General features: G+C 46.6%; 2 protein-coding genes across 21 annotated transcripts in view; one reads left to right on the forward strand and one right to left on the reverse strand.

Annotated features, from left to right (window-relative positions):
* The first annotated feature begins 1,024 nt into the window (after positions 1-1,024).
* ENOPH1 (enolase-phosphatase 1) lies at positions 1,025-14,326 on the forward strand. The gene is made up of 6 exons (XM_082236622.1): positions 1,025-1,341; positions 7,253-7,354; positions 7,950-8,152; positions 9,818-9,950; positions 11,205-11,328; positions 11,892-14,326. Exons 1-6 carry the CDS (start codon positions 1,258-1,260, stop codon positions 12,029-12,031), a joined length of 786 nt encoding a protein of 261 aa, XP_082092748.1. The 5' UTR covers positions 1,025-1,257; the 3' UTR covers positions 12,032-14,326.
* A 3,067-nt stretch (positions 14,327-17,393) lies between these two features.
* TMEM150C (transmembrane protein 150C) overlaps positions 17,394-24,315 on the reverse strand; it is a 72,111-nt gene continuing 65,189 nt past the window's right edge. For all 20 annotated transcript variants that reach the window (XM_082236710.1, XM_082236701.1, XM_082236709.1 and 17 more), the window contains 2 exons: positions 23,127-23,304; positions 17,394-19,602 (listed from right to left, as the gene is read on the reverse strand). In XM_082236710.1, coding sequence (XP_082092836.1) covers positions 19,394-19,602; positions 23,127-23,304 — 387 coding nt within the window. In that variant the 3' untranslated portion in view covers positions 17,394-19,393. The remainder of the gene's footprint in view (positions 19,603-23,126; positions 23,305-24,315) is intronic.

Below are 24,315 nucleotides of genomic sequence, written 5' to 3' on the forward strand. Positions count from 1 at the left end.
TCAACTAAAGAGGAGTTTTTAAAAAAAGAGGGAGTTTTGTGTTTCCCCCCCTCTCTTTATGTGCTTTTCATTTTTCTTCTTTTTTGTGTTTAATGTTTGTATTTTTGTTTTTTGTATTTTGACTTTGTGTTTTTCTGTTTTTGTACTCCCCCCCCCGTGTTTTGTACTTTTTTATCGAGAAAACTTAGTAAAATATTAATAAAATAAAAAAAAACAAAGCGGTAGGGCAACTGCGGGCGCGTGCCACCTAATGTCCCAATGGTACCAAGGGATGCAGCCTACAAGGTCCTCGCACGGCTTGTCCTGCCGATAAACCTGCAGGGAGATGCTGCTCCTGTATTGCAGACAAGACGCATCCTCCCCAGGCACTCGCTCTACGCAGCGGGGAAAATGGCCGCTCAGCTTTTATTACACAACACGGTAGTTTGGGTGCACGCCTATTAAAATCCGTAACTACTTCGGGTTACGGAAATGGGGATGGCCGCACGCGTTATGCAGCCCGAGGCCTGACTTATTACCAATTGTTAATATCGATATGGTGATGGTGACGCGCCGCGCATTTCATTCCCCCCCCCAAAAAAAAATTTATTTTCACAAAATTATAAACAAATAATTATTAAAATTACAATTATTAACATTGTTAAGTGGCTTCCTCGCTTCCCCTTGGTTGAATTCCTATGCAGATCCTTTTAACGGCTTTCCAAAAACGCGCCGCGCATTTCAGGCGCTCCCTCGGAAGGCGGTTTGCACCTTAACCAACCCCGCGCGCTTGCACGAGAGGAATCCCCCCACTAGCCACGGCGGGGTCTTGCTCCGCGCCGATGTGCGCGCTCTTCCCCGCGAGCAAGCCCCGCGGAGCAGAGGAGCGCGCGCGCGCCCTCGACGGTGCGCGCAGCAGAGCGCACAGCGAATGCGCCCAGCCGCTTCCAGCCGCTGCCCCCTCCTCCTCCTCCTGCGCGCCGCATTACGGCCACTCCGCCTCCCCGTCCATTCGCGGCAGCCAATCGGGCCCCCGCGATCCGGATGCAGCGGCGACTCCGCTTCCAGCCACGTGGTGCGCCCGATCCCCTCCTCTCTCTCTCTCGCCAGTTCCCCGCGGCTCCTCCCGACGTTTCCCCTCCGACGCCGCGTCCCAGCGAAGCCGCTTTCCGGGGAGGGTCCGCGCGCGCTTGTGCGCTTGGATCGGCTTCTTCCGCGCTGCCGTGCGCGCAGCCAGCAGCCTCATCCCCTCGGCTCGGGGGGGCCCCCGCGGTGGACATGGTGGGCTTCGCCGTCCCCGCAGAAGTCAGCGTGCTCCTCCTGGACATCGAAGGCACGACGACACCCATCGCGTTTGTCAAGGTGAAGATTTGGGGTGGGTGGAGGCAGAGGGAGCAGAAAGGCTCCGCCGTCGGGTGCGCATCTGACACTGGGGTTTTTTTTTTGGGGGGGGGAAGGTTTGGATCGGGCCGTCGGAAGCCGCAGCCTGCACTCCCCCCAACTCCCTTGGGCGCAGGTGAGGCCGCTTTCCCCTTCCGAGTAAACAAACGCTGGTGCACATTAGCGATCTGTGCGCCTCCCCACATTCGCTTTTCTTGGCACGGGTATGGCAGTTTCCCTCTGTAATCACATAACGTTTAGCATCTGCGTTTAGGGAAACCTGGAGGCATGGAGAAAGATACAAAGCAACCTTTTAAGAAAGTTGACAGTAGCAGAATGCTGGGTTTTGTTCTCTTGGTCTGTGAAAAGCTACCGATAGGGTCTATAGACAGTGGCGTAGCGTGGGTTGTCAGCACCCGGGGCAAGGCAAGTAATTTGCGCCCCCTAACCCGTGGATTTGCGCCCCCTAACCCTAACCCCCAGATGTTGTGCCTGGTGCGGCCGGCCCCCCCTGCACCCCCCACGCTACGCCACTGTCTATAGATTTGTTGACCTGGGGGGGGGGCATCGCAAAAACACATGGTAAAAACAGGCACTCCCCACCCCCTCTGCTGCAATTGTGCTGTTTTTATCTGTAAGACAGTTTTTGGTCTAGAATGATGGGGAGCTTATCCAGTGCTATTTCGGGGAAAGATTTCACTACTTTGTGACTTAATCTTGAGAGAATGTGGAATTAAATGTAAGTACTTTTACCACTGTGTACTTTTAAAAAAAGTCATTTTCATGTGCACATCTCTTGGTTATAATAAATACCATTCTCAGCTCCATTCCCAGTGATCTGTTAGGGTAAGAACCACCCACAATTTAGTCGAGAGGATGTGTTTAAATTGTAAGCCAATATTTTTTTGCCGTAAAAAATAGATTTTTTACGTTTGTGGGGAGAAAATGTCAAATCTTCACCAAGGCCAACAATCCAGACTGGTCCTACGTGGGCCAGAAAAAAGCCTCAGGGCAGGGTATCTGCCTTCTTGAATTTTGTACAACACCTCACATGCATATGGTGGCATACACATAAATAGTATTATTGCATGTGCTTTTGTAGCGGGGACCTTATTTAATTGCATCAAGCACTACTGCCTGTTGTCAGATATGTAATATGCACACACATGTACACAGACACATCCAGAGAGTTATTAAACAGAAGGGGCAAAAGGCCATGAAACGTAAATACAGTATATGAGCTTCCTGTGTTGCTTTGAATTTCTGGCCTCTGCAGTTTGCATCATTTTTCTCTACCCATGTTTATAAATTTGCCAGCAGAGAATAACGCTTAACACACCTGCAGAGGGTTATAAATCCACAAAAGGTGAATCTACACCTGTTCAGTTTAAGATGACACAGGGTTCTCTTTCAGGGCGGTGTTCACTATACTACTGCCGTTAAATGTCACCGGGGAAATGTCAGTGGTAAAGCACCTGTTTTGCATGCATGCAGAAGGTCTCAAATGCAATCCCTGGTTTCACTGAGTAGGGCTGGGAATTTCCTATGCCTTAAATTCTGGAGAGCCAACTACCCACCAGTGTGGACATTACAGTGGTACCTTGGTTCTCAAACGCCTTGGTACTCAAACAGCTTGGAACCCAAGCACTGCAAACCCAAAGTAAGTGTTCTGGATTGCGAACTTTTTTCAGATGCCAAACGTGCTCTGTTCTGAGTGTTACACTTCCCGATTTGAGTGCCATGCTTCCGTTTTGAGTGCCACGCTTTCGTTTTGAGCGTTACGCTGAAGTCTGTCTGTTCTTGCTCTTTATTTTGCGTTTTTGTTTTTGCGGCTCTTTTTGTTTTGTTTTTGTGACTGTGTGGAACCCAGTTCAGCTACTGCTTGATTGATTGTGTGACTGCAGTACATGGTTCATTGCTTTCATTTTATGGATCAATGGTCTCGTTAGAGAGTAAAATTCATGTTCAGTTGCTGTTTTAGGGGTTGTTTTTAAAAGTCTGGAAGGATTAATCCATTTTGCATTACTTGCTATGGGAAAGTGTGCCTTGGTTTTGGAATGCTTTGGTTTTGGAACGGACTTCTGGAATGGATTAAATTTGAAAACCAAGGTACTACTGAACTGGACTATGTGGACCAAGATGAACATTGTATAAGGCCTGTGTTTCCTAAGTGAAAACATTTGGGACTGGGCTTCTATGTTGTTAAAATTTTTAATAAATACCCAAAAGGACTAAAGGCCCTGTATACCCTTGCCTTTTCTTTTTCTTTTTTTTGTAAGTAGAACGAACACTTCATAATCTTAAGAATTTAGGGCTTCTATTTCTTCTGCTCACACTCCTGCTATATAAACGTGAGTGAGCTGAGAGCTGTCACCTCAAATACTTAGGAAATTAGGTCACAGTTACACAGTAGGCTTCCTACTGACACTGTATTTTGCCTTAACACATACACACACACACACAGAGAGAGAGAACTATTATTGTTGTGCCAGAAATGTTCTTTCTGACATTCAGAAGTTCGCCTGATGCTTTCTGGTCCCTCCTATTGACTTCATTACCTGTAACGCCACCTCAAATGAATCCCCAGCTTTGCTAATATAATGACTGCTATGTTTCCTGTTACTTCTGTCCTCTAGCGCTGGGTTTCTCAAACTTGAGTCGCCAGCTGCTGTTGGACTACAACTCCCATCATCCCTAGCTGGCAGAGCCAGCGGTCAGGAGTGATGGGAGTTGTAGTCCAACAGCTGGGGACCCAAGTTTGGAAAACCCTGCTCTAGCAAAACCTGGTCTGGGAGTATGTGAATAGGCGTAAAGAGGAGCTTTTTGAGGGGAAAAGAGGCCCATTGCCCTGAAAAGCTTATTAAAGAAAGAGTTTATCCTTTTGAACCAAATTGGCCTTTTTTATTCTCAAAGTAACCTTAGAATTTTGAGGGACTAGGAGTCTCTGTTGAGAATACTTTTTTTCTCTCCAAGTTGATTTTTGCAGCATGAGCAGCCAACCTTGAACTTGATTTCCTACCTGACTTGAAGGCTGCATCATTTGTCAATTAGCAGGTCCATTGCCCCTGGACATGAACTGCAAATGCCAGACTTTTTGTTCTCTGTTTAATTGGCTGTGCCCAGTCTAGCGGTTCCTTAAACTGGCACTTAGCCTGATACTCAGTAATAGCAGCTATAACACCCCATCTCCAGCTGTCCTATTGGAGCTTCCATCCCAACACTCCCAAGAAATATCCCGAAATTTAGGCATCTGTATTGACGCATTATTTAAATATGCATACAAGCATCCCAAAAGCAACAGTACGTAACTCAATACCCGGTTGATTAGGACCAGCATGTCTGCAATCCTGTACAATGTTTCCTGGGAACAAACCCCATTGAACTCGGTGGTTTTTGCTTCCGACTGCATAACGTCAGCTTGTGAAACATACTGAGTTTCACAAAAAAAAGGTTCATCCAGCTGCAGCTTTAATTAGAAATGCAAAACAACCTTGCAAAGAAACGTTACCACTGCTTGTGTGAAGCCGTACCCCCATCAAATAAAAGGAAAGATGTACCATATTCTTCGCTCTATAGGACACACTTTTTCCCCTTCAAAAATGAAGGGGAAATGTGTGTGCGTCCTATGGAGCGAAGACGCCATAGCCCCGCGACCCTCTCCTGGCTGGAGAGGTGACGCGCGGCTATGGCAGGAGCCTCTATAGTCGCGCGTCACCTCCCCAGCCGGGAGAGAGCGCGCGGGGCTAAAGAAGCCATAGCCCCGCGACCCTCTCCCGGCTGGAGAGGTGACGTGCGGCTATGGCAGGAGCCTCTCCGCTGCGCCTTTCCGCTGCTCCCTGACCTGCTCTTTGGGGCTGGTGGTGGCCTTCCCCCCGCCAGCCCCAAAGAGCAGGTCGAAAGGAACCTGAAGCCTGGAGAGCGAGAGGGGTCAGTGCACACCGACCCCTCTCGCTCTCCAGGCTTCCAAGGTAGCCGCCTGAACGCACCTTAAACGGCACCTTGTTTTAGAGCGGGAAAACAAGAGGGGGAAAGTTCTCCCCCTCTCTCTGCAGCGCCTCCTGCCGCTTCACTGAAGGGGCGCTGGGCAGAGAGGGGGAGAATTTTTTTTTCTTGTTCTCCCCCCTCTAAAACAAAGTGCGTCCTATTGTCCGGTGCGTCCTATGGTGCGAAAAATGTGGTATCTAGCCTCTGCTTATCCTTTTTAATTCTCTGTGCTTTTGCATCGTAAGCAAACTTGAAACCTCATTATTGCCAGAGGAAGGAGAGCCTGCCAGTTAGCCAGGTGATCTAGCAGATGTTGCCATCATTCCTATTCTGAAAAGCGTCTCAGAGCTACACTTCCCTGCATTTCACTCTTGACCAGTAGAGAAGGAGTGCTCCCCTGGCTTCCTGACAGCTGAGTCACTGCTGGTTACAGAGAAGGAGAGGGTTGGGGGGGGGGGTTGACGTTAACATATGAGAGTGTTGGAGGTGAAATAGTTAAACAAGTTACCCAATCAGAACCCAGGGGGTGGAGTCAGAGGGACTATAAAACCAACTCTGGGAAGGGCGAAGGGGGAGTTCATTGGGAGTTGGGTGGTTGGTTGGAGTGGGAGTGAATTGGGATAGAGACTGTGGGTAGGTTGAGTTAGGGTAGTGAAATAAGTTGAGTCAGGAACAGTTAGGAGCTAGGTAGACAAGTAAATATCTGAGAGGTGGTTTAGTGAGTGAGAGCAGGTAGCGGAAGTTATAGGTGTGGATTGGCACCCCATGATTGTAATTGACCGATACTGTTTATGAAACCACACGCTTGTTAAACTGCAATAAATAAACAGAAGTTTATATTCCAGTTTAACCCTGACTGGACTCAGTATTGTACCAGGTGGGGCCTGGGTGGTGGCAGCGAGAAAGAAAGTGGTGGCACAGGGATCAATAGACGGTGAAACATTCGGGGATCCTTTGTGATCGCCACAGGGGTCAGCATGGTGCAAATCCACTGCCAGCACCAATCCAGTGCTCCTGCCATTGCATTTTCACCGCGCCTGTCTTCCCACCACTTTGCCCCTCTCCTTCCCAGGAAGCAGCAGGGCCTCTGCTGTCAGGAGGTCAAGTGAGGGCTGTCCCAGCACCCCCATCCGCTACTGCTCTTGGCTAATTCTCCATCGAACGATGCATTTAAACCAAAAGGCACACTTGAACAGTTGCAGGCTGAAGGCTTTGCACTCACGTGCCCTTCTGTAATACCAGGAATTGGAACTAACAGGGCGAGGAAGAGCACAGGAAGCAAATGTGCTTTGTCGTTTTCAAATGTTAAGAATATCAGTTGACTTGCAGCGGGGCATCGCCTGCTCATAACTTTCTACGGTGGTACCTCGGTTTAAGAACAGCCCGGTTTAAGAACTATTCGGTATACAAACTCTGCAAAACCAGAAATAGTGTTCCAGTTAGCGAACTTTACCTCGGACTACGAACGGAAGCCGAACAGTGGAAGGGCACCCGCGGCAGGAGGCCTCATTAGGGAAAGCGCGCCTCAGTTTAAGAATGGCTTTGGTTTAAGAACGGACTTCCGAAACGGATTAAGTTCGTAACCCAATGTACCACTGTATTGCAAGAATGACATTCAGGCCTAATCCCCATTTCCCCTTAGAATAGTGTTCTCCCACCCTTGAGGTCTCCAGCTGTCGTTGGACTACAACTCCCATCATCCATCACCACAGGAGCTGGAGTCCAACCACAGATGGAGGGCACTACGTTGACTACCGCTGCTCCACATGTCGATGCCCTATGTGAGCTAACAACACATGAGTAGGGCTGAGGTCACTCTAAAAATGGAAAATTTTCCACAGGCAAAGGGTGCGAATACAGGGATGGAAACATTTCTGCCTCGTGTTCATTTGGCTTTTTGTCTCACCAGGATACTCTGTTTTCCTACATCAAAGACAACATCCGAGAGTACCTTCGTGCGCACTGGGAGGAAGAGGAGTGCCAAGAAGACGTTGGCCTTCTGAGAAAACAGGTAAAGTGTTTGCCATCCCTTCCTTTTCTTCTTCTTCTAAAAACAATGGTTTTATTATTTATATGCCGCCCATCTGACTTGGTTTCCCCAGACACGCTGGGCGGCTCCCAACAAAATATTAGAAATGCAATAAAACATCAACCATTAAAACAAGACTGCCTTCAGATATCTTCTAAAAGTTATGCCGTCCTTTATCTCCTTGACATCTGATGGGAAAGCATTCCACAGGGCGGGCGCCACCACCGAGAAGGCCCTCTGCTTGGTTCCCTGTAGCTTCAGGTCTTGGAATGAGGAAACCGCCAGAAGGCCTTTGGAGGTGGACCTCAGTGTCTGGGCTGAGCGAGGGGGGGTAGAGATGCTTCTTCAGGTATACAGTTATTCTAGTCTTCTCTTGCTGCATTCTGGACACCAGGTTTAGGACAAAGTCACGAGTACCTATGTTAATCGCGGCACATCGGTAGCAGGAAAGGAACTGTGGCTGATACTTCAGCAAGCAGGACGCTGGAGTAGATGGACCCTGAATCTGACCCAGCTGGGCTGTTCGAAGTAGGAGTCCCTATCACTGCTAATAACATTTTCTCATCGTTTCCCAAAGGCTGAAGAAGATGCCCACATGGATGGAGTGGTGCCCATCCCGCTGGAGACCAGGGATGGAGAGGAGGAGGTGGAGCGCATCATCCAGGCCGTCATAGACAACGTCCACTGGCAGATGTCTTTAGACAGGAAGACAACTGCCTTAAAGCAGCTCCAGGGCCACATATGGAGGGCAGCATATGAAAACGGCCGACTGAAGGGAGAGTGAGTGTCTAGCGTTTATGACACGAGCGGCCAGTGTGCGTTATTGCCCCATTGCCCTCCAAACAACCATAAACACACATTTAGAGGGGATCTGCACATGAAAGCAGAAAACATGGGGCTTTGACCCTAGCACTGGGCAGACTTCAGGCTTGCAGATTCAACTTCCTGTTTGTTGGGGGTTGTTGTTTTTTGCTGAGGCCAGGTGCAAAACGCAGACCCTTAGAATGACTTAATTCTGAGTTTAGGGGTATCAGAACTGAGTGGAATATCTTTTTTAAAAAAAATCATTTTATTAAATTTTCCACTTTAACAATCCAATCAAATCGCATTAAATATTCCAAATTGTACAAATGCATATCAAATAATCCAAATATTCTGCCAGATTATAATTTTTTAATAGGACTTTCCACGCTTCAAGTTTGGAGGGTTCTGATCATCTTATACTGCTTTTCTTTCTTATACTGCTTTTACTGCGAGACTCCTTATGGGGTCTTCGCTGCGAGATCACATTCATCCGGTACTATACCAGCTGCACTGGCTCCTGGTGGAGTACAGGATCAGGTTTAAGGTGCTGGTTTTAACCTTTAAAGCCCTATACGGCCTAGGACCCTCATACCTATGGGACCGCCTCTCCTGGTATGTCCCACAGAGGAACCTATGGTCTGCAAATAAAAACACCCTGAAGGTCCCAGGCCATAGAGAGGTTAGGCTGCCCTCAACTAGAGCCAGGGCTTTCTCGGCTGCGGCTCCAAACTGGTGGAATGCTCTGTCACAAGAGACCTGGGCCCTGCGGGAACTGACATCTTTCTGCAGGGCCTGCAAGACAGAGCTGTTCCACCAGGCCTTTGGTCAGGGCGCAGCTTGACTCCCTCCTCTGGCAATCTGCACAGAATTTTGCTTAACGGTTGCCATCAATTTGATTTTAATTAATTTTATAATGGAATGTTTTTAGAATGTGGGATTATTTGATTGTTGTTAGCCGCCCTGAGCCCGGCTTCGGCTGGGGAGGGCGGGATATAAATAATTTTTATTATTATTATTTTCATAGTCATTTCTGATGGTTCCTCTAATTCTTCCTGTTGTTAACCTTCCTTCTTTCACAGCCTCTGAGTTATTCCCACAAGCGAGTTAAAACAAGCAATGATGTGTTTCTGAGTGGAATATCTTGAGTATCAAGACTGAATGGACACACATCCATTCCTGGTCCTTCCCTCACCCCTGATTTCTTCGTTTCAGCAGCATACTTTAGGATGGGATTCTTCTTCTTGTTGTTGTTATCATCCAGTGTTGGGATGGGTGTCTGTATACATCTCTTCATAATTTAGAGACACACATGGAATCCTAGAACCATAGAATTGTTGAGTTAGAAAGAACCTTGAGGATTATCTGGTCCAATCCAGAAATCTCAGCTAAAGCATCCCTGACAGGTGGCCCTCTAACCTCTGCTTAAAAACCTGCATTGAAGTAGAGTCCACCACCTCCCGAGGGAGACCGTTTATTATCGCAACATTTTTGTTCCTGTAATTCTAAGGTGCATCAGGTCTTCTTACGCATTTGTGGAATGTGTCTGTCCAGCAAATTCTGCACACAAATAAGGCAAGAACTTCTGTTGTCTTTTCAAGATATTTTGCTGCCTCATGCATTGCTATTCCCTGTCCATTACAGGTTCTTTGATGATGTGGTTCCAGCAGTCAGGAAATGGAGAGCAGCGGGGATGAAAGTTTACATCTATTCCTCTGGGAGTGTTGAGGCGCAAAAGCTCTTTTTTGGGAACTCTACAGAAGGCGATATTTGCGAGGTAGGCACTACGCTGAAAGGTTTGTCTCCTTTCTTTGTCTTTCCAGCTTCTTCCGCCCTAAAATGGTCTCACTTCCAACTTCTCTCAGGTGCAGAGTGTCTGTTTGCGTTCACAAGATGGAGGATAAAGCCATCAAGTAACCTTGATGGTTATGTTCTGGAGACAGCTCGCCTTACCGGGGGTTGAACTAAAGGGTCCCTTCCAGTGCTGTGATTCTATGTCCTTGAGACAATAAAATGGGCAAAAGCAGAGAAGACATGCAGTGAAGGAATTAAGCGGCAGACTGGAATGTTTCACTTCACACTGCAGCTCAAGGAATTCCCATCTCCTCCTTCTTCCATGCTCCTTTATTTAGGGGAAAAAATGAAATTTACTTGCGGAATACAAGCACAGTGGGGAGCAGGCTGAACTAGAATGCTTCGCTCTGCTGTGCATTTTAATTTTATTGCATTGAGAGTTTTGGAAACATTTGGGTGTCCTGTGATTTTACTGAAGAACACAAGGTTGATTTGCATTAAAAATCAGGGTGTTAGTAGAATTTGTACTGTTAAAACAGAAAGGGGTCAAACCGTTGCAAGAGGTGTTGAAATTTTGGGAGGTTGGATAGTTAGAATGGAATCGTCTCGGTGGTGGGGTGCACATTTTTACTCATTTATTTATGATTATTACTTTGTCAAAATAAAAATAATAAAAAAGAATGTGTAAAATGTAAATAAATGTATTTTTTTTAAAAAAAAAATCAGCACAGTGCAGAAATAAAAATGCAAAATACTATTTATTAAAAATCCTGAAATCTAAATCAGAGCTTTTTTTTTTTAAGGGCACATATCCTTTCGCAGCATGAAGTGGTACAGGCTGTTTTTACCCCCACATTCTGCTCCACGTGTAAACAGGGCCTAGAGGGGTCTTCACAATCTAACCAGGACTCTAACTTCTGTTAAATTTTGCAAACTGGGGGAAGAAACCGCTTTTTCTGCAATCGAGCAGTGTAGAATTTTTATGAAATAAGTAGTAGACGCATTAGAAACTATTCTATATCATCACAACATCAGTTAATGCAAATGTCAGTCGGTACAATGTAAAACAGTACGAATAAGCTGGCCTAATTTAACATCTTAAACTAAGCAACATTGCGTTAAAGAACAGACCGAGCCAACAAGCAAGAAAAACGATACTAACACAAAAATGAATGAAGAGCATGAGAAACGTTAAGCCTCTCCTTTAAAAACAAAATGTCCTTCCTAAATCTTCCAGCTCTTTGATGGCCACTTTGACACCAAAATAGGCCCGAAAGTGGACAGCGTGAGTTACCAGAGGATCGCCGCAAGCATTGGGTGTTCCACGAGCAACATACTGTTCTTGACGGATGTCACTCGGGGTAAGAAAGCACGTTTGGTTGTTGTGATCCTTATCTTCTCCTAAGCCTGCCCAGAAGCTGTTCACTGTGAACTGCATCCATTTCAAGCACGATTATACAGTGGTACCTCGGGTTACATACGCTTCAGGTTACAGACTCCGCTAACCCAGAAATATTACCTCAGGTTAAGAACTTTGCTTCAGGATAAGAACAGAAATCGTGCTTCGGCAGTGCAGTGGCAGCAGGAGGCCGCATTAGCTAAAGTGGTGCTTCAGGTTAAGAACAGTTTCAGGTTAAGAATGGACCTCCGGAACTAATTAAGTACTTAACCCGAGGTCCCACTGTACTGATTTTAACAGTCATGACTACCCCCAGAGAATCTTGGGAACTGCAGTTTATTAAGGGGCGCTGTGAGTTGCGAGGAAAGTCCCTGTTCCTCTTATGGAGCTGTGCTTGTCACCGCTATAGTTCCCAGAGTGGTTTATCCATCTTTCCTTCTTCCAGCATATGAGCAGTAATAAGATGGTTGTGTGTATCTGGATTCACCCTCTTCTGATGGATTATTCTTGCTCTTTTCCCCTCAGAGGCAGATGCCGCAGAAGAAGTCGACATGCATGTGGCGATAGTAGTCCGGCCGGGCAACGCAGGCCTGACAGACGACGAGAAATCTTATTATAGACTCATAACCTCTTTCAACGAACTCTTCTTGCCGTCCTCCACTTAAAGAAGCAAATTTCCGTGTTTCTGTTAAGAAAGAAAGGATGATACGGGAGCGACACCTGACCAAAATCCTCCTTGTACTATAATACGGTAGTTTATTGCTGGTGACATGAATTTTGGAATTAAGAGCATTGGGATCCTTGGCCTTCCAGCGACAGGAATTTGAACCCGGTGTGGTTGAGACATCTTCTGGTGTTGCAGGCACACCTCGGACCCAGCGGCTGCAAAGCCCTGGTTGTCAGCACATCCTTGCTTTGGAATTGCACGTGGAAGTCACGCAAGCCGCCAGGAGGATGTTGTCCGTGGAAGGCCTTCTCGAGACGAAGGGGGCTGCCTAAGTTTACCCGCAGCCGCCGTTCATCTCCAGAGGCTCCTGTGTAGGAGATCCTTGCCATGGGTTGTGCCCAGCATGTTTACCTCAGACACACATTCCCTTAGCTTCATTCTCTCCTGCAAATAATAAACAAGTCTTTTAAGGTTTTTATGTTCTGCTGTTTTTGGTTTACAAGCAGGGGTGGGGAACATCAGGATCAGAGCCAAATGCAGGCCTCTATCCTGGCCATGGGATTCTCCTCAGGCCACACCCCTTCCTCAGGCCACACCCCTTCCAGGTTCTGCTCCTCTGGTGCGTTTATCTAGCCGGAACGTGCCCCAATCTTGCTTGTCTTAGTGAAGGATGGAGAGATTCGGCGAGCAAAGCCCCGAGTTTTGCATGCTGGAATGCAGCCTGCTATGCAAAGATCGCATTATCTGCTCTGCTTAAGAGTTAACTAATCCGCTGAGGAAATAAGGTACTGAGAGGATGCAGCGTGAACTGACTTGCAGACCAAAAGCTGTAAACTCTTTTGAAGGCCTTCCCAGGTGAAGCTTTCTGTGCCAAGGTGGTGCGATATTTTGCCCACCCCTGTCCCAGCGTGTTTTGGGAAATCTGTACAGCGTTAGCATAGCTAATGTATAGATTGGCGGGGGAGGGAAGGATTGTATTTTCCCTTTACTGTGGGCAAACACAATCTCTCCCCTTCAGCTACTGATAGGTTGAGTGTTTTGTGCATTGCAGCTGCAATCAATTGGACAGTACCTGTGACGTCGATGCCACAAATCACACCAATCATTTCTCCCTTTACTTGTACCATTTTGTGGCTGTTGAATTCCCAAAATGTCATCTTTTTCCCCCCAGACGTTTCACCCCACTGACCCCTTTCAAAGTCTGCGTGGTTTTTGGGGGTCTCCAAGACAGGAGTGTGTATCGCCTCAAATTCAGTGTGCAGCTGTGCCTTGCCATACAGCTGTTTCCAGGCTGCTCCTTCCCCTTTCCGTTCTGCGTGGAAGAGATACAACTTCATCCACACCGGACAGGGCAAATGCTGAGAGAAAGCAGTGTCATTTTCCACACAAACAACTACTTCCTTGCTTGTAAGTAAATACTATTGCAAGGCACTGTAACCAGGGCATTGTCTTCAAGGCATATTTTGCAGCAGTCTTGGCCAGTACTGAGCAGCTCTGTGACTGGCCAGGACCTGGCTGGCTGATGGCCTGGAACACTTATGTCTTAAGATAGGCAGAATGCAGAATATAACAGACCACATCCTCATTGTAAATTTCAAACACTGTGATACAACTTGGTAGTGGCTCCTCATCGCTACCCAAAACCATCAGAAGTGCGGTTTGTTAATGGTGCGGAGAGTTTTCAGGAGAACCCATATCACCTCACAGAGCGACAATTCCCAGAATTTCTTGGAAAGGGGGATTGATAAACAATTCTGGGAACTGTAGCACCGTATGATTGTTAAAGGGGTATGATACTGCTTTAATAGTATTGTGCAGTTGTGGCCATAAGTATAGCAAGTTACATTCACGTTACGTTGTTGGACCAGGGGGTGGGCAGGCTTTGACCTAGGGAAAAGTCCTGCCCTATGCAGAAGCCCAGAACAAGGCTTTGGCCTCTTCTGCGGCCTCTTCAGGAATAAAGGGCTGTTAGAAACAGTGCACATGAATATGTGATCCACCCTGCTGCGTAAGGATCCCAGTTCTCACTACAACCTTTGCATGCTGGGAAAATATTTCCAATGAAATCCATTTGAGCAATAAAGCTTCTTCCTTGAGTAGCGATGGGAAGCGTCCCTTTTGCTGCAGATCTATTCAGTGTCCGTGTGATTGTCGCCTTGTAATGCATGTGTTGTCTTTAAACAAATCTGTGGCCGAAATGGAAGACCAGCAGCCATGGCCCCTCTGTCTGAATTGGCTTCACTTCCGCCCACGCACTTGTGGTAAATAAAGGTTTGTCTTTAGTGTTTGTCAAGCGCCTGTATCATGTTGGTAGTTGCTTACCTGTTGCAAATTTGACCTCTGGTAATCTTTCAAAGCACACAAATGAAGGGGGACACTCTCTAAACGAGGGATCAGGGAACCTGGTGCTCTCCACGTATTGCTTGACTTCAGCTCTCATCAGCTCCAAGGAGCATGGCCACTAATCAGGGATGATGGGAGTTGTAGTCAGGTTCTTAAGGTAAAGGTAAATGTACTCCTGGCCGTTAGGTCCAGTTGCAGACGACTCTGGGGTTGCGGCGCTCATCTCACTCTATAGGCCGAGGGAGCCGGGGTTTGTCCACAGGCAGCTTCTGGGTCATGTGGCTAGCATGACTAAGCCGCTTCTGGCAAACCAGAGCAGCGCACGGAAACGCCGTTTACCTTCCTGCCGGAGTGGTACCTGTTTATCTACTTTCACTTTGACGTGCTTTCAAACTGCTAGATGGGCAGGAGCAGGGACCGAGCAACGGGAGCTCACCCCCTCACGGGGATTCGAAACGCCGACCTTCTGATCGGCAAGCCCTAGGCTCTGTGGTTTAGACCACGGCGCCACCTGCATCCCACACAGTCTTAATTTGCCCCAAATAGGCAAGAGGATGAACAGAACCTGAGAGGCTATTAATTTATTTGGAAGGATTTTATTTTAAATACATCAATCAAAGTCCAGCGCATGCCAGTTTAGTTTATGAAAGATGTGAGCTTAGAAATATCAAAGTGAAAACATGAAATGCATATTGGGGAATGAAAAATTTACAGGAAAGTGGCTGTTATATGCAAGATTAATCTTAATTGCAACTAAACTCTTCCTACCTAACCTCCAGCAGTCTCTTCATTTAAAGTTTCATTTAAAGTTTACTACATAATTCTAGCTGGCCTTTCACTTCAAGAAAAGACTGTTCCAGGAAACAGGCTCCTGTGGTTTTTGATTCATCTTGCTAGAGATAAGTATGGTGTCCAGGATATAAAAACCACAAAAATCCAAACATAAAATTAGTGTGCATAAAAATTAAAGAAAAATGTTTGACTTTGCTATTTTATTTTTAATCTCATCTCACCTTGGAGCAGAATGATCTATAAAATATTCAAATCTGTCTGTATAGGCTGAAGCTCTGGAAAAACCTAGTTCCGTGCAAAAGGAACAGTTCTGATAAAGGAGAAGTAAGATCTCCCCAAAACAAGTCACAAATATTAATCAGAGCTGTACAAAAGTTATGTGGAAAGCTTGGCACAGAAAAACCTAAACCAGCATGAAACTCTTGCAACCAGCAAAGTTTCATTCTCTGTGTGTGTTCCAGAGAAGTTACAGAATAAAAAATCGTTGGAAGAAGAAACTGCTTGTGTGAAATAGAAATAAAGATGAGATGGAGGTCAGAGAAGAAATGGAAACTTTTCTCTGTACAACACCCCCAAAAAATGTGTTTTCTGCTCGGTGATTGGTTTTGTATTAGTGAATTACAAGTCATGGGCAGACACGCCAAACAGTTTACAAGATTCTATCCCGTTTGGGGCCCAATGCACAGAATGTATTTTTAATTTGTGCAAGAGACGAGACACATTTCATTTTTTGATGTGGAGATTTTGTTAGGACTAATAAATTCAAGATGGGTGAAGAGATGCAGGGCCAAATAAGGCCCTCCAGGCCACACCCCTCATACCCTCCTAAGTATTTTTGCTGAGTGCGAATGTGGCTGGCACAACCCAGTCAGATAAGTGGAGTACAATTATTATTATTAAACTCTCATAATGTCTCTTTCTTGCCTAGATGTACAACGGGTGGGAAACCTCAGGTCCAGAGGCCAAATGTGGCCCTCCAGACCTTTCAGTTTGGCCCCCAGAACTCTCTCTAGGTCACCCTCCTCCTTTGCTACCGCCACCCCACTTTTCCTGGGCTACCCTATGGCCTCTCAGTTCAGCCCCTTGCCCTCCTCAAGCGTGTTTGGATGAAGGCTAGAGAGGGGCTTGTGACCCCTTGTCAATAGGATTTTTTCCCACTGAAGTACGTTTAGGATGATGGCTTTCAAAAGTAGATCCTTGTCCAATTATGTCCCTCTCCTTTGAAGTCTCTTCGCCCAATAGAATCACTTCTTCACACGGTGCATTGTTAAGACTATGGCCATAAACTTGGATGGCGCCAGCAGTGGATTAGACAGGCTACCACTGACTGCTAGTCACAGAGGTTGTGTAGAACATGAGGACAAATGCTGGATTAAGTGGGCCTTTGGTCGGGACTCTTCTTATGTTCTTCAATGTTAGACTTTTAAGCTCTTTTGAACAGGGGGCAGTTCTCTTCCACTATGTCAGGTATCGTGAACATGGATGGCACATTTGCCGCTCATCCTTGAAGCTGCCAATATGCCACATGAACGGAAACAACAACAACAATTAATAATATTTATACCCTGCCCTCCCTGACCAGAGCCGGGCTCAGGGCGGTTAACACCAATAAAATCACAGTAAAAACATAATAGGAGAAAAAAGGGGGCCAATTTAAAATACAGGTTAAAATGCAATTTAAAATGCAGCCTCATTTTAAAATAGCCAATAAATCAAGACCATAAGGGGAGGGAAACATAAGAGTCAGACCGAGTCCAAACCAAAGGCCTGGCGGAACAGCTCTGTCTTGCAGGCCCTGCAGGGCCCTAGTCTCTTGTGACAGAGCATTCCACCAAGTCGGGGCCAGTACTGAAAAGGCCCTGGCCCTAGTTGAAACCAATCTAACCACCTTGAGGCTCGGGACCTCAAAAATGTTGTTATTTGTGGACCTTAAGGTCCTCTGAGGGGCATACCAGAAGAGGTGGTCCCGTAGGTATGTGGGTCCTAGGTTCAATCACATCAATCTATTATAATCCCTCTATGGTTTTGCCTTCGGCCTTGCCCGCCACTGGCATATGGTCCCTAGGTGGTATCTCAGAAAGAAACACAGTCTTTGGTCTGAAAAAGTTCTTCACCTGAAGTAAAAAAAAAATTAGCATCTCCATGCATGCAGCTGCAGAACCTGCTTTCCTGCTCCATCCAACACTCTCTTGAGTGTGCGTACATGTGCAATAAATACTCAACGCTCTCCATAAAAGAAATTTATTTAGTGGTCATGTTTTAGTGTACAGGAATTAAGTCATTGCTCAGCTGTATTGAAATGTGCCATAAGAAATTCTTTTAAGAAATGTACAATATATCACCAAAAAAAAAGCTTGAATTTCAGCTCAAGTGGTTGCATATCAGGAAAAACAAAAATGGAAAACCTTTCACAAACGGATTTTTCCTTCCAATAAAATTTCAAAATATAAAATGATACAACGTAAAACATTTTCTTTAAAAAAAAACAACATCACATAATATTTACAGTAAAACACATTTGAACAGAAGCCTATTTTAGCTATGTGTATTTGTGTGCGTCTCAGTTGCTGTATGCCGTGTATAAAACTCATTTGTCTTGGTTTCACCTCTTACAGCCCCTCCCCCAAACCTCCCTTTCTACCTATTGAGACGTTTGTGTACTTTACATAGTGAAGTGGATTATTTTTTTAAAGCAAAATAGTCCATGTCCAACAGCAGACTTTGGCCCAATGCAATCATAGGATACTCTCCCATGTTTTGACCATGCATTCATTTCCAATCATTTAACTTGGAAGCCCTGAACCAAACCCCATGCCCATCAACAGCAGGAGAAAAGAACTAAGGAATGTTGGCTGCGTTTATTTAAAAATGTAGATGGTCCGTGGGTGAACTTCATTCCTCCTCCTCCTAGCCAGCAAATTGTCACCTGCAGTATTTCAGCATGGTTCTGAAAACCACAAAAGCCCTAACGTTTAGGGGAAAGGTGGCAACCCTAACCCCTGAGTTTCAGGAGAAGAATGAGAGGTCCCCTCTCCCCTTTGCCCTGATGCTTTAGTTAGTAGACTAGGCTGCTTTAAGGTTTGCCAGCTTTCCCCCTTCCAGCAAGGCCCTTCCGCTTTTAAAAGACTTGTGCCACGCAATAAGGAAGGAGGTAATGCAATAGCAGGCTGCAGTTTGGGGGTAACGTGTTAAATCTGATTCTGAAGCAAGAGACCTAAGTAGCTGTGACTCCTTGTCTTCCTTCCATGCATGCACGCACTGGGTCCATGCCTCCTCCTCTGTGTGGCACCTTCAGAGACCTGCTTGCTGCAACTGGCTGGGTAGGGGGTGTGGGGAAGGTGGAAGCAAGGAATGGAGGTAGACAGACACTGGAACAGGCACCCCCAACCTTCGGCCCTCCAGATGTTTTGGGCTACAATTCCCACCATCCCTGATCGCTGGTCCTGTTACCTAGGGATCATGGGAGTTGTAGGGCAAAGCATCTGGAGGGCTGCAAATTGGGGGTGCCTGCACTAGAAGCTGCAGCTTCCATGTTTCCCATCAGAGCAACAAATCCAGAAATGAAGGAACTCCCTAGATCGCAGGGACTGGCACAGACTGGGAGCAAATTCCCTGGCGCACTAGGGATGAGAGTGAGGGGAGGCAGCTACCTTTTCTGGGGTTCAAAATTTGCATTTAAGGGGGGGAGTACAGGAAGCTGATGCACAGCCAGGCCCATAGCAACAAAGGTGCCAATCTTGTTCTGAACTGTATTGCAGCTGCACCGATGAATTCAGAAGACTCCTGCCTCCCACCTTTCCTAGGTACCCTGAGGGTGGGACTAGACCTCCTAAAGCGGCCCCCACATCCCTTTGCTGCCTCTTCCTTGCGACATCCACAACATGACACAGAATAGGCTGTGACTGCGTCTTCACCCGCTTCAGCCGGCCAACGATGAGAGGTGCCTGGGGAGATGCTGGTATTACATCGCATCGCACATTGCGTTGCAAAATACATCATGAGGAAGTGGGGGAAAGAGGCACAGAGGGCGGTGGCAGTTCCGTGTCTCTTAAAATACCTAGTTCTGTGGGGGGTTTTTTTGGGGGGGATACCTTTTGGCAACTTGTAGGTGTGGAAAATGAACAAGTATTTTAAAAAGAAAAGGGGGAGGAATATGAACAGGGGTTCAACCATGTGTCTATGGGAACCTAAAGCCACGACAAAAGGAAAGAGAGAGTGGCCTGGGTTACACCTGATCTGTTTGGTACTCGGACGCTTCGGAGAGGCTTTCGGAAAAGCTGAGGAAGTTCTCCTGGTACTCGGAGCAGATGATCTCGAAGCGGTAGTGTCTGAACTCCACAGCAAAGGAGCCGAAGTAGCAGAGGAAGCACATCACCATTCCCCACTGTATCCGCGCAGCGTGCATGTGGAACTTCTGGGACATCAAGATGAAATCTGGAGAGGTGTCAAGGAAAAATGCGCAAGAGGCGCTCGAGCGCAGGAAGAAGAGAAGAAGAAGAAGAGTTTGGATTTGATATCCCGCTTTATCACTACCCTAGGGAGTCTCAAAGCGGCTAACATTCTCCTTTCCCTTCCTCCCCCACAACACACACTCTGTGAGGTGACTGAGGCTGAGAGACTTCAGAGAAGTGTGACTGGCCCAAGGTCACCCAGCAGCTGCATGTGGAGGAGCGGAGACACGAACCCGGTTCACCAGATTATGAGTCTATCGCTCTTAACCACTACACCACACTGGCTCTCAAGAGAACGTGGATGAGGCTGTCTTACATGCAGGGCTGTGTCAACGCTGTGCTAAAAAATAAAACATTTCGCACCCTGGCAACCCAAATTCTTCACCAATAACTTGAACTTGGATCACCCTCCCACCAGATGTCAAAGAGAACAACAACTACCAAACTTTTAGAAGACATCTGAAGGCAGCCCTGTTTAGGGAGACTTTTAATGTTTGATGTATTGCTGTATTTTAATATTTGCTTGGAAGCCGCCCAGAGTGGCTGGGGAAGCCCAGCCAGATGGGTGGGGTATATTATTATTATTATTATTATCATCTCTTATTTTGCATCATTTATTCTTCACAAGATGCGATGGGAGGTTTGGGCCTTTTCATAACCCATTTGGGTTTTGGTATTCATGGGGGATTCGCAGCTGAAAGAAGCCAAGTAGGGGAGGGGGCCAGGTTTTTCTCCCCTTCCTATGCACCCCATTTGGTATTAAAACAGATCCCCGCCCTTTGCAGACACCCACTTTATTACACCAGCACACTGATCCATCAAGAGTTCATCATACTTTCACAAGGCTTATGTAAGGACATTTCAGATGACGTGGGTTGTTTTTTTTTTACCAGACTCAACTTGCTGCTTTGTTTTATTAGAACCTTACCTCTGTCTTCTGAGAACTGCATTAGCAGGAAGAAAAGCATGCAAAACGGATAATAAGGCTGGCAAGTTTCCAATGCTGTGTGTATGCAAAACAAGGAGATAAGAGATGAGAAAGGAAAGCTAATTTTGCATGTGACGGTGAGGGCACGTTCATAAAAACCGCACCCATTTAATTCCGATCTCTGGTTTTGCACCTCCAAAATTCTGTTCAAGATCTCTGTGCCATGCACCAAAAGAATCTACACAATTTTCATTCAAAGTCATTCCTGCTAATAGCTGTACTGGAAATGGTAGCCTTGTGCGCACAAATATATATATATACACAAATGAAATCTCACTCAAGATGTGGGAGAGAGAAGCAGGACTATGCTCACTGTCCCACAGTCCCATGCCTGGATCAGGTCTTGTAAAGAAAGCAGGTCTGTGGAGCCTTTGTCCACAAGACCCAAATCAGTGTACAGAGTTCAAGGGCAGCACAAACTCTTTTACCCAGATTTGGCAAACTACAATAGCTGTCCACTCGGATGAATTTGGCTCAATGCATCACAAGTTATGTAGGTTGGTACAGTGGTACCTCGGGTTAAGAACTTAATTCGTTCTGGAGGTCCGTTCTTAACCTGAAACTGTTCTTAACCTGAGGTACCACTTTAGCTAATGGGGCTCCCCTCTGCAGCCGCGCTGCCGCTGCACGATTTCTGTTCTCATCCTGAAGCAAAGTTCTTAACCCAAGGTACTGTTTCTGGGTTAGTGGAGTCTGTAACCTTGAAACGTATGTAACCTGAAGCGTCTGTAACCCGAGGTACCACTGTAGTGTTTTTATATATATATATAAAATAAGAGAACTGCATTTAGAAAAAAAGAGAGAAAGTAAAAAGTGAGTGAGAATGTGTCAGGGTTGCTTCCAGATCCTAGCTCACAGAGGATCACGCCAGCCAGCGATCATTAAATAAAAGTCTTTATTGAGTTACAGTCTCCATTCTCAAGCTGCTGCGCGCAACTCTACGTCTTATGCTTAGATCGGCGAAGCTCCGTCTGAGTCTCCGCCCCTTGTGCACCAACTTAATATCCTAGCCCTGCTCCACCTTTTCCGCCTGACAGTTCTCCTCTGGGTCCCTCTGCCCCCCGGGGTCTCTTCCTTCCGGGATTCTTCTGACGCTGACCCCCCGGACCCTTCTGTCTCCTTGCGCCGGGCTTTAGGACCTGGCTCCCTTTCCAGGCTGCCTACTGCGCCACCTTCCTGTGCATTTGAACTTGGCGCGCGCGCCCAACCTTCCACTTTCTGTCTAACCGTCTCTTCGCTCCCCGATGGAGGTGTGGCCACTCCTGACTCGTGCCCTCCCTCCTGTTGTGAGCTGCCAGCGCTTGATCCCTGGCGCCCTTCCTCATCCCTGCTCTCTGGCGGTGACGCTGGTCCCGATTTCCAACTGCTCCCCTCTGAGTCCCCTCTGGCTCTATCTTCCTGGGGTGTCCCCCTAGTCTCCCCCCTTGCCCTGGCCACTGGTGCTCCTTTTTGTGAATCTTCTGATTCACTGGAAAGACTCGGAGATCTCGGGTCGTCGTCATCACTCATCTTTTCTTCTGCCTCCTCCCCCTCGCTCTCTGTTTCCTCCCTTTCCCTCGCCTCTGCTCCTGAACCCCTGACAGAATGTAACAGAGGGAAAAAATACTGATACTTTACCATACATTCATATACAGATTTGTATATTCTTATTAGCCTAATGCACATATAATTGTCAGTACCCCAATATATTCTGTTTACACCCATTCCAGATACCATTGAATTTACCCAAAGAAAATTAAGTCTATAAGCTGTCGGTTCATATGTTGCTAATGTCACCACTGCTTAAGGGGAATTGTATCTCTGTTCTTTCAAGCCATTAGTATCAGGCTTCTGTAGGTTTGGTATGGTTGAAGAAATTGCGGCCTTCCCTTAAGCATCTGTAAGAGGGATGCTGGGCTCAATAAGCCTTTGATCTGATCCAGCAGCCGCCTTCTTACACTCTTAGGTTATGTTCTTAAAACAGCGCAGTTACTAAAGGGTCACAGAGTATTCATATTATGCATCTTCCCTTGGTCAAAACACATTTTTCATCAGGTCACTAATTTGGGACTTGCTCAGTACAATCCCATACATACTCAGAAATAAACTGAACTTACTCCCAGTTAAGGGTGTATATGATTTCACTCTAGGAGCAGAATTATATGCATTTCTGCCCAGAAGTAAGCCCCAATGTATTTAGTAGGGCTTGCTTTCAGGTACGTTGGTACAGGATCACAACTTAAGGCACAGGACTGCATTGAAAATCCAAGCTTACATGTTTGGCACACAAAAACCGCCTGCATCAAAATTTAAATTTTAGCGGAATTTATAGTTTCAGAAATGCATAATTTGAACGAGTTCTGGGGATTAGTGTTAAGCCTTGATTTCACAGTACATGTGCTGATATGCACTGCAATGGCAAACTACAGCCTCATGCAAACAGTTCATTGCCTGGAAACTCTAATTTATCAGATCATGAACTTTCCGCCTTTGAGATGAGAAGTTGGCACCTGGAGAAAATGTGCAGAATTAAAGGATACAAAGGACGACGCAGAGGGTTATCGCTGCCGACAAGACGACTCGTGGGATCCCAGCTTTCCTTCCTTCATTCTTCAGGTTTATTTTGAGCGTTAGGGCAGACTGAATCCAGCAGGCCAGAGTGCCGAAACCAAAGGTCAGAGATGTGCCCACATTATGGATTTCTTCATCATTCGAAAGCTGCAAAGACAACAGAACTGGTGGCCTTCCTTGATTTGATTGACAGAAAAGGCTCTTGCCCTCAAACCTCCAGATGATTCTGCTTTACATGGTTCTGCTAAGGACCCAGAGCGAACCCGGTCATGCTGCCACTGCTGAACTCAAATGCGTGAGAGAATACCTTGATGTGTGGATGACTTTACTTTACCCTCAATCCTTCAAGGCGGATGGCTCAGAGGGATGCCTAAGGTGGGCAGGTGCAAAAGGAGCTCCTGCACATTTAATATTTGTGCAGAAGAGGGGTTTTCAGCAGGGGTATCTTATCATGCAAGTTACACCTGCCAAGCTTCTCTCTTCTGTACAGCTATTAAAAGTTCGGGAGCCCTGTCGTCTTTTGTGTCTGACCACCCGAGACGTGCCTGGAGTAAAGAAGGATGGAAGAGCTGGAGAAGAAGAGGAAACATTTCTGCCCTTTCTGATCAGAAGAGACAACTAAGGCGTTTAAAGTAGGGGTACAGGATGTCCCCAGATTTGCAAATCTGTCCCCGGGAAACGTGGCAGCAGCAGCCTCAGCAGCCCAGAGCCAGCATGGTAGCACAGTTGGCTCTGGCTGGCTTCAGGAGCTGCTCGTTGCTGCCGCCACTGCCAAGGGGGAACCAGGAATGTCTGGCGGTACAGATCTCCTTCCCCCTTCCCCTTTGTTTTGAAAGATCAGGGGATGCTTGGGAGTCGCAGGCAGGTGGCCGTTGCCCAGGAGGGGCGCAAGGGGCGCGGTTTCTCTGCCAAGCAAGGTGCAAAGCCCTTATTTCACACCCTGTGAAACATAAATGCACATAGTTTTTTAAAAAAACTGGGAAACCCCACGACTTCTAAGCCTCCCCTGATCAGTCAAAACAAAGAGGGAAGGGGGAGGAGAATGGGGGAGGCACGGGAGTCACAGACGGTGGCGCGCCGTTGCCCAGTTTTTTAAAAACAGAGCATTTGTTTCACAGGGTGCAAAAGAAGGGCTTTGCACCTTTATACAATATGCAT

This window comes from Podarcis vaucheri (genome assembly GCF_965113315.1).
Source record: "Podarcis vaucheri genome assembly, chromosome: 9".
Classification (NCBI taxonomy): domain Eukaryota; kingdom Metazoa; phylum Chordata; class Lepidosauria; order Squamata; family Lacertidae; genus Podarcis; species Podarcis vaucheri.

Excerpts from the sequence above, each read along its gene's own strand:
- ENOPH1 (XM_082236622.1), top strand. The coding sequence starts at position 1,258 with ATGGTGGGCTTCGCCGTCCCCGCAGAAGTCAGCGTGCTCCTCCTGGAC. Across the intron at positions 8,153-9,817 it reads AACGGCCGACTGAAGGGAGA|GTTCTTTGATGATGTGGTTC; the intron begins GTGAGTGTCTAG and ends TGTCCATTACAG. Across the intron at positions 9,951-11,204 it reads CAGAAGGCGATATTTGCGAG|CTCTTTGATGGCCACTTTGA; the intron begins GTAGGCACTACG and ends TAAATCTTCCAG.